Source organism: Dryas octopetala, chromosome 6 (assembly GCF_963921425.1).
Source record: "Dryas octopetala chromosome 6, drDryOcto1.1, whole genome shotgun sequence".
Lineage (NCBI taxonomy): Eukaryota > Viridiplantae > Streptophyta > Magnoliopsida > Rosales > Rosaceae > Dryas > Dryas octopetala.
The window spans coordinates 16,556,596-16,575,498 of record NC_141371.1 but is presented as its reverse complement, the minus strand read 5'-3'; the positions used below and the strand labels follow the sequence as shown (position 1 = coordinate 16,575,498).

At 38.2% G+C, this 18,903-nt stretch overlaps 1 protein-coding gene and 1 pseudogene across 1 annotated transcript; one reads left to right on the top strand and one right to left on the bottom strand.

Annotated features, from left to right (window-relative positions):
• The first annotated feature begins 11,076 nt into the window (after positions 1-11,076).
• Positions 11,077-13,217, top strand: LOC147282853 (protein FAR1-RELATED SEQUENCE 5-like; annotated as a pseudogene).
• Positions 13,218-15,576: 2,359 nt separating this feature from the next.
• On the bottom strand, positions 15,577-18,652 carry LOC147282852 (C2 calcium/lipid-binding plant phosphoribosyltransferase family protein). Its single transcript, XM_086248085.1, has one exon. The coding sequence runs from the start codon at positions 18,650-18,652 to the stop codon at positions 15,674-15,676; it is 2,979 nt and encodes a 992-aa protein (XP_086104211.1). The 3' UTR covers positions 15,577-15,673.
• Positions 18,653-18,903: the final 251 nt, after the last annotated feature.

Genomic DNA, 18,903 nt, shown 5'->3' with positions numbered 1-18,903 from the left:
CCAGAGTCGGCTTTGATACCATGATAAAACTCAAGGTTTGGGATGATTTTCTGATATTTTTATTCTTCTCAATTAGAAGAATTATATAGGAATACAGATATACAAGTATGGTAAGTCAACTACACAAATTAAGCTACACGATTCCATAAATCTCTCTTACAAATCTCTAAAATATCTGCCCACAAATCTCTCTCTAAAATATCTGCACAATTGACTCACTTCAACAAAATGTGTGCCTGCAGTTCACCAAGCTAAATTTGTCCCCTTGGGTTTAAGTATATTGAATACTTCTGAAGTTACATAATAGAAAGCTTAGTTTTCTTTCTACATATATTGTATACTTTTGCAGGGCTATTTAGTGAGTCTTAGTTTATTAAATTTGAAAATTTAATAATACTACACAAATGGAATTAACTACACAACTCTTAGTTTGGAACATAGCTTATAAGATGAATTTCATGTTGTTTCTGCTTGATAGTCACAGATTAAATTTCCTTCTTAAAGTATATATATTTAATGTATTTGTTAATGCAAATCCTCTGTTTATGTTAGTTTTTATACTAGGCTTATTCATATCATTGCCCCCTATAAGATACACTTTTTCTCACTTTGCCCCCTGAAACTTAAATTCTCTCAGTTTGCTACCTGAACTTCAAACAGTTGTTGCAAAAAACCCTATGCCATCAACTCTGTCAATTTTTCCGATAAAAAAGCTGACGTGGCACCTATATGGCATGGGTGAGACCCTTTTCTAGTTATGTAACATCCATGCAGACACTAAAAATTATAAAAAATTGACACTAAGCTCAAAATTTGCAACGTTCCCTACTCATATAATTATATTTTTTATAAGTTTTAGTGTCTGTATGGATGTTACATAACTAGAAAAAGGTTCCACCTATGCCATATAGGTGCAACGTCAGCTTTTTTAATGAAAAAATTGACAGAGTGGACGGTATAGGATTTTTTGCAACAACTATTTGAAGTTCAGGTGACAAACTGAGAGGATTTAAGTTTTAGGGGGCAAAGTGAAAAAAAGTGTATCTTATAGGGGGTAATGGTATGAATAAGCCTTTATACTAAACATCAAGGTGTTTTAAGTTAAACTTATTTTTCTGATTCTCAGTCACAACTTCAAATTTTGTTAATTGGTTGTTATATGAGTTTTTGGGGTGGTTTATGTGCACTTTCTGTAGTTTTCATGTTGGAGTTTAGGACATTAGGGTGTCTATCTTTTGGGAATCTAAACTTATCTCTTTCAATATCAGTCATACTTTAGATTTAGTTATGACTATAGGATAGTCACAATTTCAGATGTAGTTGTGACTACCAAACAGTCACAACTAAATTGTGACAGTCACAGTTAATTTTTTATTATTTTTAGGTGTTCTGTATTAATCCGTTTGATTTATTTTTGTTTTTTTTCCTGTTTTTCTATTTGAATCCTTTGTGTGTGATTTGGAAGCCAAATGCATGACTCTTTATGCATATGTAATTGCAGATTTCTAAAAAAAACTCTCTTATTATAGTAGTCCTTCTAATGATTTTGTTTTTGTTTAATTTCGGGATATAAGGTTGGGTTATGATGTTGGTTAATGGTACCAAGCACTCGACAATGACTTTTTATAACAACCAAGCACTTCTACCAGCGCTCGGCTCTAGTTCCTCCGCCTATTTGAAGGGTACATAAAAAAAAAAATTAGGCTGAAGTTGTCTTTAAGAATAGACTGCCTTTCTACCTTAAAGTAGTCTCTTATTTATGTTGTGAAACTGTCAGTCACAACTTAGATTTAAGATGGTATCTTCTAGATGAAAGCAAAGATAGAGATGAATTTCAAATTATTTCTGTTTAACAGTCACTAATTTCTTCCTTTAGAGGGTATATATTTAATGCAAATTTCCTTTTTATGTTAATTAAACATTTAGGTGTTTTATGTTAAACTTATTTTTTTATGAATATCATTCACATGCAACTTCAAATTTTGTTAATTGCTTGTTATATATATGAATTTTGGGGGTGCTTTAGGTGCATTGTCTTTAGTTTTCATGTTAGAATTTAGGGATTTTTTAGTTATGAATATCATTCACAACTAAATCAGTCACACTTTAGATTTAGTTGTGAGATAGTCACATCTTAAATCTGTCACAACTAAATCTAAAGACAGTCACAACTTAATTGTGATAGTCATAACTTTAGATTTTTTTTTTTAGTTGTGATAGTCATAACTTTAGATTTAGTTGTGACTAATTGGATTAATTATTTTTTTTAAAAAAATATACAATAGTATAGTATAAATTAGGTTAAGGCAATACTTTTACATAGTAGTTAACTTAGTGTAGTGGTGGGAGATATTTCTTTCCTCTTGAATGAGAGGGGTTCGAATCCCCTCCATGTCAAATGTAAATTTCATTTTTTGTGTAATGAGTAGAGCTTGGCCGGATGGTCGGAGGTCGGCCGGAAGATTGTAGCCTGAGGTCGGCCAGAAGACGGTGGCCGGAAGTCTGCCGAAGGACAGCTGAAAGACGTTGGCCGGAGGTCGTCCGGAAAACAGTGGTCGAAGGTCATTCATGTTGCTAATGAGGGAAGGGTAGATTTGTGCTTTTCACAATGGCATAGCATGTAAATACAGAACTGTTGAAGGCTTTTTAATTTCATTAAGGTTTGACTATTCAACTAATATCTAATCTAAAATGGTATTTAATTTTGGTACCTAAACTAGAAAGTTATTGAAGTTTAGTAGTTAAAATCAATGAACCTTATATTAAATAATGAATTTAGATCCTCTACTAATCATTTTTTGGTGATCTCATACTAATCAATAAAAATTACGTCATTTTACAAATTCATAATCGGATATGGCCGGTTATTCTAATCATTCTTCTTGGATATGGCCTCTCTCAGTTCTTATGGCTTTTAAATTTGACATTTTTGTTGAGGGTTTGTAGTCCTGGTTTCATAGTTTTTTTTTCTTGAAAAGAAAAAAATGAGTAAACATGCAACGGTTTTAAATTTGACATTTTTGTAGTCGTGGTTTTAAATTTGACATTTTAAATTGTCAAATTCAAAAATGAGGGTTGTAGTTGTGGTTTTAAATTTGACATTTTTGTTGAGGGGTCGTAATTGTAGCTTTCAACCTTATTTTCTTGAAAAGAAAAAAATGAGTAAATATGCATTGGTATTTTACTTATTGTAAATAAATGAGTCACAAATGCACCCATATGTGAATTAATGAACCATGACAACATTATTTGGAGGCCCAAATTTACTGTTTAATTTAGAATCTCTCGCAATATTCAAAATAACTTTTTAATAAAAGATCCTCTCGACATTGTTATAACCAGCCAACCTTATGATGAATTAAGATCTATTATCTAAGGTCTCTCTAAAGGCATTATTTTGAGACTTTGCGAGTTGAAATCGTTTTTAAATTAAGAATGCACACTGCTATTAAGGAGATATATATATAATAAATAAATAACAATGACATCAACTAAAAACTAATAGGTCCATTGACTTTAAATACCAAACTTTAATAATTTTTTAGTTTAGGTACTAAAATTTAATAGCATTTTAGTTTAGATACTAGTTGAAAAGTCAAACAAACTAATAAAGTGAAGGGTACTAGAATTCATAAAAATTACATCATATGCCACTACAATAAAAAAAATTTAAAAAATTCCCAACTAACCACCGGCCACCTCCGTCCAGCCGACCACCTGCCACCGCTGTCCGGCCCACCACCGGCCACCGCCGTCCGACCAACCACCGACCAACGCTGTTCAACAACACAAAAACAACTTGGCATAGAAGGGATTTGAACCCCTCTCATGCAAGAGAAAGAGGCACCTCTTACCACTACACTACATAATAATTTCAATAAAAGTATTACTTTGACCTCTATTTATCCAATATTGTAATACAATTTCAAAAAAAAAAAATTTAATTCAGTCACAAGTCACCAGTTAAACTGTGACTGTCTCACAATTTGTTGTGACTGTCATGGTAAGTTGAAAGAGATACCTTCCCCAATTGCACTAGTAATTATTTTGTATAAAAAATATTGCTTTGACCTCTATTTATACTACATTGTAGTACAATTTTTTCAAAAACATTCAATCAAGTCTAACTTAACCGTGACTATCTCATAATTTAGTTGTGATTGTTCTGTAGTCACAACTAAATATGAAGTTATGACTGTCACAATTTGAAAAAGATAAACCATAAACTCCAGCATGCAAACTATAGAAAGTACACCTAAACCACCCTCAAAACTCATATAACAAAATTTGAAGTTGTGACTAATATTAAGAAAAAGATAAGTTTAACATAAAATACCTAAATGTTTAACATAAAAGCTCACGTAAAATAGAGAAGAGGTTCAAAGTATCCCCTACATAACCAGCAAAAATATTTCAAATTCTCAGAGAACAAATTCAGAGTTAAAAGGCTTAAAGCAACCTTGCTTACCAAGACCAGCATTCTTATTTACTACCCATTTTGAGTTTTATTACTTGTTTTACTGAAAAAACTCTGAGTTGGTCATTGAACAATGAATTAATTTCAAAAAATGACAAACCCATGAACAATATATGGAAACACATAATCAACATCAATGCAAAAGTATCGGTAAACCTATTCTGCCAAAAAGGGGGGGAAAAAGGAAACAAAAGCCCAAATGATTCATTGGTTCTAACCTTATTACTCTCAAAGAAAAAATTACAAAGGTAGCAAAATGAAAATCATAATTTAGAAGACATTAAAAGATCGAACACACACTTGTCATACGAATGGAAAAGAAGTCACAATGAAAACTGAACATACATGCAAATACAAAGTCGCAATTTGACATCAAAATTCAAAACCTTTGTGGCACTCACTATAATGCACTAAGTCTTCTTTTGTGTAAAGTAATTGCTTTGAACCTAATTTATATGATATTGTGTATATATATATACAGGAGGCTTCAGTTACGGGATCCCGCATCCCAGCCTATTTGCGGGACTTGATTGCTGGCCGTTGGATCTCTTTTAATAAGATCCAACAGTGGATATTTTAACTCTCTCTAACCCCGCATAACCCACTTAACCCATCCCCCAACAACCCGTGTAAGTGTAGCTACAGAGAAAACCCACACCTGAAGAAGAAAACCCACCCTTGCGCCCACGACCCAGCAACCGACCACCACCATCACCCAGCTCGCCGTCGACCCCCCCCCCCCTTCCGACCTAAGCTTACCGGCGAACACACCAGGCGCCGGCCACCCTCCCGAGCTCACACTCTCCCCTCATTCTCTCTCTTGCCCCGTGTCTCTCTCTCTGCTCTCCCCCTCTGTGCGCAGCACCGGCCATCAACGCCGGCCTCCCCTCGCAGTCGCCACTCTCCGGTGACCTTCCCTCAGGCCGGCGACCTCGCCCAGCACTCCTCCAGCCAGCCCAGCCGCGCGCACAGAAAACCCAGAAAACCAGCAGTTTGGCTCGCCTTTGTCTCGTCGGATTCTGACCAATTTCCAGCGCCAATCACCTCCATTTTTGGTGAGATTTCTTCCTCTTCCTTTGGGCTTTTATTTTCCTAACTGATATTGATTAGATTCGAGTATATAGGAATTTGAAAATTTTGGGTTTTGAAGCCATTCGGGTTGTTCCTAAATTTTCGGACTAGAGGGCTATTTTGTTGATTTGAATAATAAATTCTATTCCTAGGAACCCCAATTGTGGTTTAAGATTGAAGGATTTGAGTGGGTTTGAGGAATTAGGCATTTCTTGGTTGAATTTAGAGTTGGGGCAGCCACCTTGGGTAGCACCCATAGTAACTCCGAACCCCCCACTGCCATTCGTGAAACTACGGATTATTTTGGGCATTTGTGCTTGGTATTGAAAGAGTTGCTGCATTGTTGGTTGCTGCATTGTTGGTTAGTCCTGTACAATTTTGGTTAGTCTTGTTGGTTGCTGAATTGTCTTGTACAATTCTATAATGTTTCTAAATTATATGAATCTGAAATCATGAACACTAGATGGATTGGATAGCTCCATGTATTCAATTTATTTGGGCTTTTATTCTTAGAATTTGGGGTTTTCAAAATGCAGGTGCAGTGACTGCCTAACTTGACACGGTAGAGTTTCAAATCATCATGTTGCCATCAAATCACATGATAATTGATACCATGACCTTTTGCCCTTCAGTGTTCACACACACACACACACACGTACTATGGCACAAACATGCTATAAAGGTGGAGTTAGGAATTCCTGGTATCAAGTAGAAGTTCCTTTGCAATGACCGAACTAATAAGCTGACAACAATAGCTCACATACTAGAATGTGAATGAGAATGAAGTAGCAATTTCAAGTGAGAGGATATATGAAGATTAAAAAATAAGTTGAAGCACAGATAAATCATTGATGTTTGTAATACTGTTCCTGGCCTGCACATAGACATACACTTGTATCATGTATGCATGAGGCCATGTGTGTACATTTCTGTGTTCATGTTAGTGTAATAGAGGAATGAATTGTCGTTTCATGATGAGTTTCTTCACATTTTTTGCTTTTTGTGTTGAGGTGTCGTCTGGTTCTGCTTCATTGGTTTTGTGCTTCTGCACTCACTTGGCCCCTGGGATTTCTCCACTACTGTCCTGCTCTGGGATCTTCAATTGTTGTTCCTATACAGAATATCTGGGTGAAATAAAAGTATTTGAGCCAGGTTGCATATATTTGGTTTTGGCAAGTGTAAAAATCTGTATTGATATTACCTCTTGCAATGCTAGTACCAATAAGACATGATTTTTAAAGCTGTAAAACTCCCTTGCTAAGTAGCAGTTGCAGTGCCTTAAAATCAATAAAGTTCTTTGAGAAGTGGCTCCGCCAAGACCTGCTGCACCCCTTCGGGTTTTTCCTGTTGAAGATTTTTTTGTTGGTTTTACAAACTTCAGAAGATGCAGACAAAATGTGAATGCCTTCTATATATACTATATGACTTCTGACATACACCCTCGATACCTAATCTGCCCTGACTAACCACCCATTGTATGAAATAAGAAGTCGCTAGAAATGCAAATATATGTTCTGTTGGTGCAGTGGACTATTTGTATCTCCATTTGTATCTCCATTTATGGTGCTTTAGGACAAATATTGATTTGAAAAATGTTAAGTTTGACATTCCAACTCATTCGAAGTTTGTCTTTTTGCATTTTGATTACATACAGTAAACATGAAAGTGATCAGAGCATAGTTTCTCGAGCAATGAGATAATGTACTTGTGTTTAAACTTTTCTTCAAACATAATCCAATTTGGTTGGTGATTTTAAAGTTATGTGGGTTGTACTGAATGATTCTGGCTTCCAACACAAAGACAAAGAGCTTCATACCAATTAATGCAATAATCATTCTACCAAGAACATTGTCAAATTTTTAGAACACACATGGCCATCATTCATACATAACCATTACAAAAGTAAGGATTTGAATACCTCATTCCAAAGCAATAATACAACCAAGTTTGTTCTTGTTACAAAAGGAATAAACATTACAACAAAGTAACTTTAAACATAAAAAACATCAAAAGTAGTACAACAGTTTTCATGAGAAAGCCAAATCTAGCTTGGTTCCTCCTCTGGAGTTCTTCCTCAAGCTCTACATTTTTTCTTGAAATATGGGCTACCTGTGCAGATAATCGAATCACAGTCTCGTTCAAATTTCTCATTGTTCGAAGCTGTTGCTCAATTACATCAAATCTTACTGTTAATTCATGAACGTCATCAATTAAATTCTCAATAGCCCATATAAATTTCCCACAATTCATGCATGTCCAAAACAGACGGTTTGGATTCCTATCTGTTTTAGACATTTTCAACTCCAAAACACTGCCACACACACATTGTTGTTGTCTTGGCCTATGTTGAACTTCACTGCTACTGCTTCCGCTACGATTAGACATTGTGGATTTCACTGATTACCAGCTACCATTATGCACTTTTGTCCATGCTTATCATTCAATGAGAAGACCAAACTGAGGGAACTTTATGCAATGATATTTTAGAACTACTAAAATCTACACACACACAAAAAAAAAAAAAAAAATTGCAACCACAAGTTAGGCAGTCACTGCACCTGCATTTTGAAAACCCCAAATTCTAAGAATAAAAGCCCAAATAAATTGAATACATGGAGCTATCCAATCCATCTAGTGTTCATGATTTCAGATTCATATAATTTAGAAACATTATAGAATTGTACAAGACAATTCAGCAACCAACAAGACTAACCAAAATTGTACAGGACTAACCAACAATGCAGCAACCAACAATGCAGCAACTCTTTCAATACCAAGCACAAATGCCCAAAATAATCCGTAGTTTCACGAATGGCAGTGGGGGGTTCGGAGTTACTATGGGTGCTACCCAAGGTGGCTGCCCCAACTCTAAATTCAACCAAGAAATGCCTAATTCCTCAAAACCCACTCAAATCCTTCAATCTTAAACCACAATTGGGGTTCCTAGGAATAGAATTTATTATTCAAATCAACAAAATAGCCCTCTAGTCCGAAAATTTAGGAACAACCTGAATGGCTTCAAAACCCAAAATTTTCAAATTCCTATATACTCGAATCTAATCAATATCAGTTAGGAAAATAAAAGCCCAAAGGAAGAGGAAGAAATCTCACCAAAAAAGGAGGTGATTGGCGCTGGAAATTGGTCAGAATCCGACGAGACAAAGGCGAGCCAAATTGCTGGTTTTCTGGGTTTTCTGTGCGCGCGGCTGGGCTGGCTGGAGGAGTGCTGGGCGAGGTCGCCGGCCTGAGGGAAGGTCACCGGAGAGTGGCGACTGCGAGGGGAGGCCGACGTTGATGGCCGGTGCTACGCACAGAGGGGGAGAGCAGAGAGAGAGACACGGGGCGAGAGAGAGAATGAGGGGAGAGTGTGAGCTCGGGAGGGTGGCCGGCGCCTGGTGTGTTCGCCGGTAAGCTTAGGTCGGAAGGGGGGGGGGTCGACGGCGAGCTGGGTGATGGTGGTGGTCGGTTGCTGGGTCGTGGGCGCAAGGGTGGGTTTTCTTCTTCAGGTGTGGGTTTTCTCTGTAGCTACACTTACACGGGTTGTTGGGGGATGGGTTAAGTGGGTTATGCGGGGTTAGAGAGAGTTAAAATATCCACTGTTGGATCTCATTAAAAGAGATCCAACGGCCAGCAATCAAGTCCCGCAAATAGGCTGGGATGCGGGATCCCGTAACTGAAGCCTCCTGTATATATATATATATATATATTTTTTTAAAAAATAATTAATCCAGTCAGTCACAACTAATTAAATCTAAGTTGTGACTGTCATAATTTAGTTGTAACTGTTCGCACAATGACCAAACAATAATTTTTTAACAATTATTAATTATACTAAACCCAATAAACTGGCCAAGGGCAAAATCGAAATATGAAATAAGCCCACTAGAAATGGGCTAGGCTGGAAAGAAGGTTTGGTATCTAATCTAAAATGTTTTTAAGAAAGTTAGTAGCCAAACTAAAAAAAATAGTCATGTGCTGGTATTCCAAAAAGTTATTAGAATTAGGTAGTTAATCCTAATTTTCTCAAAACTAATGAGAATAAAAGGCAGTTTATTGAACAAAAGTAATTGCAATTTTCAAAGAGTGTTGCTATATGCACACCCAATTTCTTCTCATTACACATCCTCTCTATTTAATTTTTGAAATTGCCAATATCAAAAAACAATAAAGGACAATTTTTTTTTTTTTAAAAAAGATTTTTTGAATGAAAAAAAAAAAACTCAAAATTAAACAGAATCTAGCCTAAGCCCTTGTCGGACTCCAACCACCCGGCCACCACCCTCGTCGCCGAGGGTCAAACCCCACGCCGCTGGCACCTTCATCTCTCTCTCTCTCTCTCTCTTCTTCCTTTTATCTCTCTTCGCACCTCTCCTACCGGATGGAAAGTTGCCGTCCTTCAGATCGAAGGTTGACCACTTCCGATCTAGAGGCTGGTATGGTACCCGACCTCCCTTTCAATCAGGCAGAGAGTGTGCGACGAGAGAGAAAGAAAAAGAGAAAGAGAGGAGGAGGAGCTCTGCCGCTCCGGCGACGAGGATGGCGGAGTCTAGTAATGGGGAGGGAGGCTGCAGACGGGGTGGGGTTGGGCTCTGTCATTGGGGGGTTTTTTTTTGTAGTGAGGGTTTTTGAAAAATATTACGGTGTGTAATGAGAAATAAAATCTTTAAAAATAGGAGTGTGTAATGAAAAGGGGTGTGTAGTAAGAATGAAAATGAGTCCAAATCCTCTATCCCCTATCTTAAAATTCGACACTTGTACAACCACTTCACACTTTTAACAGCCATTTAACGTAACACTTTTAATAGCCATCTAACACTATTAACACTCTTATTTAAATAAAAAAATCAAATAAATAAGGAAGTCACACGTCTTTCATGCGAGTCCCTTCTTCTTCTACCTCTTCTTTGTTCTTCCATCTAAGAGAGAAAAAAAAAAAAAAAAACTCTGCACTACAGCCATTCTTACTCGTCTTCAACGTCGATCTCCAGCCAGCAAGAAGGCAACAAAACAATCACCGGTCAGACGACTAATGTTTTTCACTTTCACCTGAGCCATGGAACAACATCTACCAAGTCAAATTGTCTTGCGAAACTCTCACCACCAACCCCAATAAGTTCTTTTTTTTTTTTTTTCTTTTTCATATGTTCAATATATAATAATATTCCTTATATTTTACCGGTGTTTGGCTGGGTATTGATAGGATCATATCACTCTTTGTCTATCTTACTTTTAGTTGAGGCCGTGGGAAAAATTGTCATATATCTTTGTCTTTGTTTATGAAATAATTATTTTACACTTCAAAACACCGATGATCTTTAAAATCCTAAAAATAAGCCGTAGATCATTTGGCTTTTTTAATAATGTCAGCATACCTGAAATGACATTTAGTAACAAAATTAATATTGTATCTGCATATATAGCATCTATCTTTGACCGATTCTAACATAAAAGCAGTTGGTTTTTTGTTAACCTTGTAGCATTTTTTATATTTGTTGATAAGTTTTTTTTTTTTTTTTTAAGGATACTTTATGGAAGATGGAATTCAAATATATTGTAAGTTGGATTTTGATTATGGTGACTTGAACAATTTTGTAGAAGATAAAGGTCATGAAGTACAGCTAGCAGAAGCTATAAAGGCCAATGGAAAAGTTGATTTGATTCATTCTAGAATTTAGATAGAATTAATTCCAACAATTGACATGAAGTTTGAAACAGAAGATGAAGCATTTCAGTTTTACAATAGATATGCATATTATGTTGGTTTTAGTATAAGAAGAAATAAATCGCATACCTTCAAAGATGGCAAGTTGAGAGATATGATTTTCGTTTGCTCGGCTGAAGGTAAGCATGGAAAAGATAAGCGTGATGCTAATGTGAGTTCTCAACATGCTAAGACAAGATTTGAGTGTCTAGCAAGGATGAAGATTAATTGTCGATTAACTGGTAAGTACTGTATTGTAGAATTTGTTCATAATCATACACATGGGATTTCAAGTTCTAGTAAGACTCACTTAATTTTTTCAGTCTCATAGGAACATGACTCTTTCACAAACAACTCAAGCTGATACGGCTGATAGTTCAGGAATTGCTCCAAAAGCAACTCTTGAAATTTTAAGTAGACAAGCTGATGGTCGTCAAAGTCTTGGATTTATTCCTAATGATTATAAGAATTATTTGCGTTCCAAGAGAAGTGAAGTTAGGGGATACAAGTGGTGTGTTGGAATATTTGCAACAAATGCAATTGATCGAACGATCCTAATTTTTTCTATGCCATACAAGTGGATGAAGATGATTTGATCACCAACATTTTTTGGGCTGATGCAAGGATGATGGTTGATTATGATTATTTTGGTGATGTGTTCTGTTTTGATACTACCTATAAAAAAAATAAAGAAGGAAGACATTTTGCATTGTTTGTTGGTGTCAATAATTATAAGCAAACGATTATATTTGGTGCTGGATTATTATACGCAGAGAATGCTGAAACTTTCATGTGGTTGTTTGACACTTTTGCCAAGGCTACGTCTGGGAAGCAACCAAAAACTATTCTTACAGACCAAGATCCTGCAATGGCTAAGGCGTTAGCTTCACAATGGCTAAAAACATGTCATCGTTTATGCATTTGGCAAATATATCAAAATGCAGCCAAGAACCTTAGTAGTGTTTTTGAGAAATTCAAGGATTTTACCAAAGACTTTAAAATTTGCATATATGATTATGAGGATGAATAAGACTTTTTAAATGCTTGGAAGAATATCCTTGAAAAATATGATCTTAAAGACAATGATAGATTAAGTCGATTATTTGCTAAAAAGGAGAAATCGGCCTTAGTTTATGAGCGAGAAAATTTTTGTGCAGATATCATCACCACCCAACGTAGTCAAAGCATGAATAATACTTTACATAACTCAAACTGAAACATTTTAAACACTTGTGGTGTGTAAATTGTTGCTGCAGGCTTTAAGATTTCCATCGAAAATGACAAAGCAGGAGAATTTTGACTTACTTTAAATTCAGCCTTCAACTCTTCATAATGACGATCGTCAACCAATCTTTGAAAATGTTGAAAAAATCGCAGCAAATCATACTTGTAACTGACATACTTCTTTAAAGCACTTAAAGCTCATGATTGTGCCTTAAACTCCCTTGGCGAGAATGGAACAATGAGCAAGTATGAACTTAATTATCCCTCATGGGAGGCATTGCCACCACATCGTAACGTTCCACTCAATTCACTTGTGTGCACATGGTTTAAAGGTAATTCTCTGTGCAAGGAATATTAAGAGTATTCCTACTCAATTCATTTTGAAGAGATGGACAAAAATCATAAAGGCTACGAGTGAAAAAATTGTTCACAAGCTAATAAGTGAAAATGATCCAAATATAAAAATTAGTAAGGCGTTACAAAGAGCTATGTCGATTGTATATTCAGCTAGCAACAAGGGCTGCAGAATCTAATGAAACATATAAGATTGCTATATTGGGACTGAACAACACCTTAGCAGAGATAGATGCATGTTTGAAAGAAAAAAAAAATCAAGAAGCTCTTCAAGTGATCTCACATATATCTAACAATGAAAGTAATTGTAAGGATGATAATTGTAGAGTGAAAGGATTAAAATTAAAGCTAGAGTCGGTGGTAGTTCTAGTAGGCCAAAATGTGCTTTGAAAAAAGGCCATAAGGAAGAAAAGGCCTCGAAATAAAGCATCAAGTGTTGATTCCAAAGGTGTTCCTGCTACACAAAGTTCTATGCCAAACATCTCCAAGTTTTAAAGAGAGATATTTGCCTCTTCTATCATACTTTGTGCAGGTATCATATATTTTTCTTCTATAGTCTTCTTTTTTCTATTCATTTTGGTTGTATTGTTTTCAGTTAGCTACTATAAGTTAAGATTCTATTGTATTATTTATGCCTTGACATAATAAAATACATAGCAGCAACCTCATTCAACCATGTGTCTCGAGCATAGTTTATTACATGGAGGCCTCCCAGCTTTCACAGGTAATCTTTAGTTTCATTATGAGTTTGAGTTTGAGATTATTATGTTTGTTTAGCTTTTTTTTTTTCTAAATGCTCCAACTTCTCAAGGTCGAAAATTTAAGCTTGCAATTTCCAATTAATGAGGCAAATGCAATGCCTCCACAAATGCAATTAATCAGACAACCATTTGAATTTGACCATGTAATTTAACTTTCCTATTACTCGTAAATTATGTTTTTACTTGATATACTGATTAGTGTCTATATTTTTTAATAAGTATACAAAAAGTTTATATTTTTTCTATATGGTGTTGACTTAACTGATATTTAGGTTTATTGTGTGTTTATATTAGCAATACTATATTACTATATATGTAAGAGGCAATTAGAAATATTTGAATTAATAATAATTTCATTTATGTTAATATATAAATATTTGAATGAGTGCAGACACAATTATGTACAATTACAATTACAAGGATTGCTTGATTCTCAACTCACAAACACCACGAGGAGTTATGATTTGGAAATGGTGAGCAGTGTTTTTAGACGCAAAAATATGAGGCAAGGCGTTTTAGTCGTAGAAGGCGAGGCGTAAGCCTCAACGCGTTAAGGCATAAGCTTTTCGGGACATATCTTTTATAATAAAAAAATTATATATATATATATAGAACATAAGACTCAAAACCCAAAAAAACTAACTAAAAAAAAGACTGAAAAACAAGTTACTAAAAATGATTCGAACATAAAACCAATAAAAGAAGCAATGCCTGACCCACTAGACCATCAAACTCTACTATATATCATCCCATATGTAAGTGATATTGGCTTATGTATCATTGTTATGCCCCCAGTGATGCTCAAACCTCCACATCAGGGCAAAATGAGCAAGCAACTTTATTTGCAGCAGAGTTGCAAGATCAGATGGATCAATTCACCTTCATCATGCAGCAGAAGTTTTTTCTAGAAAAGATTATGAGTACTTGGATTACACAAAAATAGAGAGTTTTGTTACCTAGTTTTCCAGTTGTAATTACACCAACTTTTTCTGTAAAATATATACCACCAGCAATTTATTTTAGTTGTTTGCTGGGTTTTTCAACTTAAACATCTTCTGAGTACTTGACAAAATAAAATAAAAAGTATAGGGTGATTTAGATTAAAAAAAAAAAAAGTAGCTTGTTGTTTCAGGTTAGGGAATGTGGATTGATTAATATGGATACCGATTGTCTAATGGAAGCTAAATGGTATGCTCTTTTCTATGTTTGTTTTTGGTCCATAAAATATCAAAGTTACATAAAATAATTCTAAATAAAATAATTCTACAAACACCTAAAGTGCACAGCTGTAACAAAAAAAAAAAAAATAAACAAAGCACATTCCATACTCTCAAATCATTTAAAAATCCAAATTACAACACAGAAAAATACCAAGAATCTAACAAAATTCCTAGTATATAACAACATCTAAAATTCCTAGTTATCTAACTAAGTAGCTGTCATTCGAAGGAGATGATGAAATGGCTAATTCTCTGTGCAATTAACCAACTAAGCTGTTTGTTTGTTCTCTCTATTTGGTGAAGTAGGGATGTAGAGTTTGTTCCTTCAGAACAGAAGACAAATTGTATGCTTTGGAATTACGTCCTTTCCCTTTGGAAGTGTAAATAAGAAATTTTCTCCTGTTCTGATTGTTTTTTTTTTTTTGTTACAATCCTATTCTGATTTTGATTATTAGTTACATGCAAATAGCATTATGCGTGTACTTGTCAGTACCACACTACCACTTAGAGCAGTATAGTGGAGGCTGACTCATATAACGGCTACTTTCTCCATACGTCTCTTTTTTAATTTATTAAGCGCACTGAAGGTAAGTAAAAGAACATCAATAAGGCTTTGTTTGTTGGGATATATATTGAATGGTCCACACCCCCATAGACAACGGTCACTTTCTTGAATTTGAACCAACTTCATGAATACCAAGAAGATCTTTTTGCCTTTAATTAGATCTCATTATTTCTCCATTAAGAAAAAAATATTCATATCAAATACCCAAAAAGAGAAAAAAAAAAAATTAAAAGAATACATCATGAATTGAGCTAAGTTAACTACGTACTTCACCAAGAGAGTGGAACCAAAACCCCCAATCTACATAATCTGATCAGAGAGGGACGGAAGTCGCCGGAAAAAGTTGACCGGAACCGACGGCATGTCGTCACGGAACCTTGGGTGGCGCAGGTAATAGAACCCTGACCCCAACACAAAGGCCTTGAATGGCACCATGTAGAATACCAAAGAGGCCACTAGGCAAAACACCACAAATATTCCAGTTGCCCTTGGGTCCCTCCAATTAAACAATGCCTCCAAACGCTCCCCTTGGGCTGCCACATCACCTAAAAGTGTTTGGGCCCGTCCACCCAAAGCTCGCAATCGGTCGTATCGGATACGAATCACATCCGACGGCCGGGTGGACGGGAACCCATCAAGCTCCTCATCTAGCTCATCTGGGCTCACAGCATCAATTTGCGAGATTCTCGGGTCCATGTTAGGTGGGGCCCTCTGGCGATAGCAAGATCTCAACAGTAGGATCAGGAAGGCGTACATGAATACGGTGGGGAACACTAGATGCGGACGTAACACCGCGGCCACAAGCAGCACGTGCACTAAAACAGTGGTGGGTGTGTGCACCCACGTGCGGATTCCATCAAGCCAACGTGCCAAGGTAGCTGCACGTGACAAACACCCCACCACACGAAACCAATTGGTTTTGCTTCTCCTCATGCTCCACACGTGCGTGTCCGAATCCAACATGAATTGAACCACCTCATGGCCCAGCGGCGGCTCAGACCTCGCGAGCCGAGCTGCGACTATGCGCATGACCGTGTGCCGCAGGATGTCTTGCTGGGCCGGGCCGAGCGGGCGCACGTAGTGCATTCTCGGAAGCATTGGAGTAGTGTAAGCTTGAACGAGACTAAGCCACGACGAGCACGAAAATCGGACGGTTATCTCAATCTCCCCCATTTTCTTGGCCCCACCAGGAAGCAACATGGTAAGGGAATATGAGTTCAAGTACACCCGATTCGTTTCGAGCGTGGACAGCCGTACACGTATCTTCCCAATCCGAATGTCTTTCTCGGGTTTTCCTGCTTCATCGCACTTGTACCTTCCATTATTGAACACGCCCATAGTGAGCACGGTGCAGGGATCGTACACATCCCAGGTATATTGCTCGTTCCAGCGCGGGTTGAACCGGTCCAAAATGGTGCGGGTTCGGACCCACTTGGGCCCATATTTGGCAACAACATAAGTATCAGTGGTCCCACGCACGCCTCCATTCTTGGTCTTCACCGGAAGTAAATTGGTGGCGCCGCGAATACCAACTTCGAGTAATCCAATTGGAGGTTTGGCTAGCTGCTTAGCAGCAGCTCGTACATCGCTGGTCACGTGAGCTGCCTCATCTAGCATATGATATCCACCTTCCAAGCAGACTTTCAAGTGTATCCGTCCCGCATAAGGACGACTCTCGTCACCTACCAAATTGAACCATCTGGACTTTGGCTCCGCCCGATCATCAGACCTCCTCTCAATACTTGCCACGTGTATCTTAGCATGGCCTACTGACTGCCCATTGGTCACATCTTCAACCGTTAGAACCATAAACGGCTCAAACGGCTCGGCTGCGACAAACACCAAGTCCTCATTCCAAGTTGGGTTAGGCGAGCTGGAGGACATGGACCCCACGGAGGTCCTACTGGTCTTGAAAAGTTGGGCACCAAGCTGAGCCTTGACGTAAAGTTCAGGACTACTCCGAACCTTTTGAGCCTCGGATCCCGAAGCTAGCTGCAGATCCTGGGTTTGGATGACCGTTACTCTCAAGTACCAAAGCTTGGGAGACAAATAAACCTTGGCTCGGGTCTCGGGTATCAACCCACCCGAATCCGACTGCCACGCCTCTTGAAACGCCTCGTCGGCCTGAGTCCCGATCCATACGGCGAGCATGACGTCATTTCCGGGAAACTTATCGGACTCCAAAGTGTACCACTGAGGAGCCAGAGGACTGTCAGGGGGAACTCGCTTCGGCACTTCATGAAGATCAAACGACACCGTTCCGAGGTCGGTCTCTGTGACTACAGGGGGTTCATTTTCCTTCTTCTCCTCTGCGGTGGACCACACGGAGACTTCCAGTGAGGTGGAGTTCAATCCATCCTTATCGAACGCAAAGACTTGGTCCCAGTCTTTGTCTGTCTTGGCCGTTCTGATAGTGTGGGTTCCAATCACAAGCTTGGCATAAATATTGGGTGTCGAACCAGAACTACCAGATAATTTGGCTTTGACAACTCGAACATAAAGGAAGGGCATACGGTCTACTAGATCGTATGCGCTCCGGCTCCGATCCCGGGCCAAAGGTTGGAGCTCTAGCTCACTGATACCAAGCTCAAGCTTGCCACTAGTATCTTCTGTCATCTGCTTCATCTCATCCTTTGGCTTCTCCGCGATTGGTGGATTCTCAACCTCTGCTGGCGGCGGAGCAGCAGCTGATGCCTCCTTTGGCTTTTGATCCTCTGCTTTCGGCTTCGCTTCTTCTTGTGTGACATTTGCATCCTCTTTCTTTTTATCATCATCTTTAGCTGCAGCTTTCTCCCCTTCGTTCGGATTATTTTCCTGTGGCTTCTCCTCGGCTGCTGGCGGAGCAGTGGCTGCATCCGTGGCTGCCGCGGCTGGTGGGTCTTCATCAATATAATAAATCTTCAATCCAAGCTCGCCTTTGATCTGTGAAAACACGCTCCGCTTTTCCAAGGGATAGTAAACGAGCGTCTCCGCCGCCCCGGCTTTGACGAAAGTGCTTCCGGAGATCTTGACTTTGCCGAGGAAAGTGCTTCTTTTGCCGGTCTTCTTATCGTTGTAGATGTTGACTTCCAAGATTTCCGAGGCCATGGAGTCGTTGTCGTGGACTAGAAACTCGAGCTTCTCGTCCCACTCGGGGTTCAGATCTCGTAGCTTCGTCTTCGTCCGCCGCCTCTGCCCGTCGAAGTCCACCATCGCGTACGCACTCGCCGTGCCTTGCCCGTCTTTTGGCATCAGATTCTTGGCGTTGCACACTTCCACGATTAATTTCCGACCTGCCATCTTTTGGTTTAGTCTGGAAATGAAACTGATAGAGAGAGAGAGAGAGAGAGAGAGAGAGAGTTTGATTGTGTGGTGGTGTGGTGTGGTGTGGTGAGTAGTAAAGTGGGGATGGAAAAAGAAGAGGGACCAGGGATGGAGGTTTAAAAAGAGGGGAGGGGGGAGCGTGGACACTTAGGACAAAGATATATAGGCCACGTGGAAGGATCTTGGGGGGGTGGGTTTTTGGATGAATAGTGGGGGCAAGAGTAGCG

Excerpts from the sequence above, each read along its gene's own strand:
- LOC147282852 (XM_086248085.1), bottom strand. The coding sequence starts at position 18,652 with ATGGCAGGTCGGAAATTAATCGTGGAAGTGTGCAACGCCAAGAATCTG.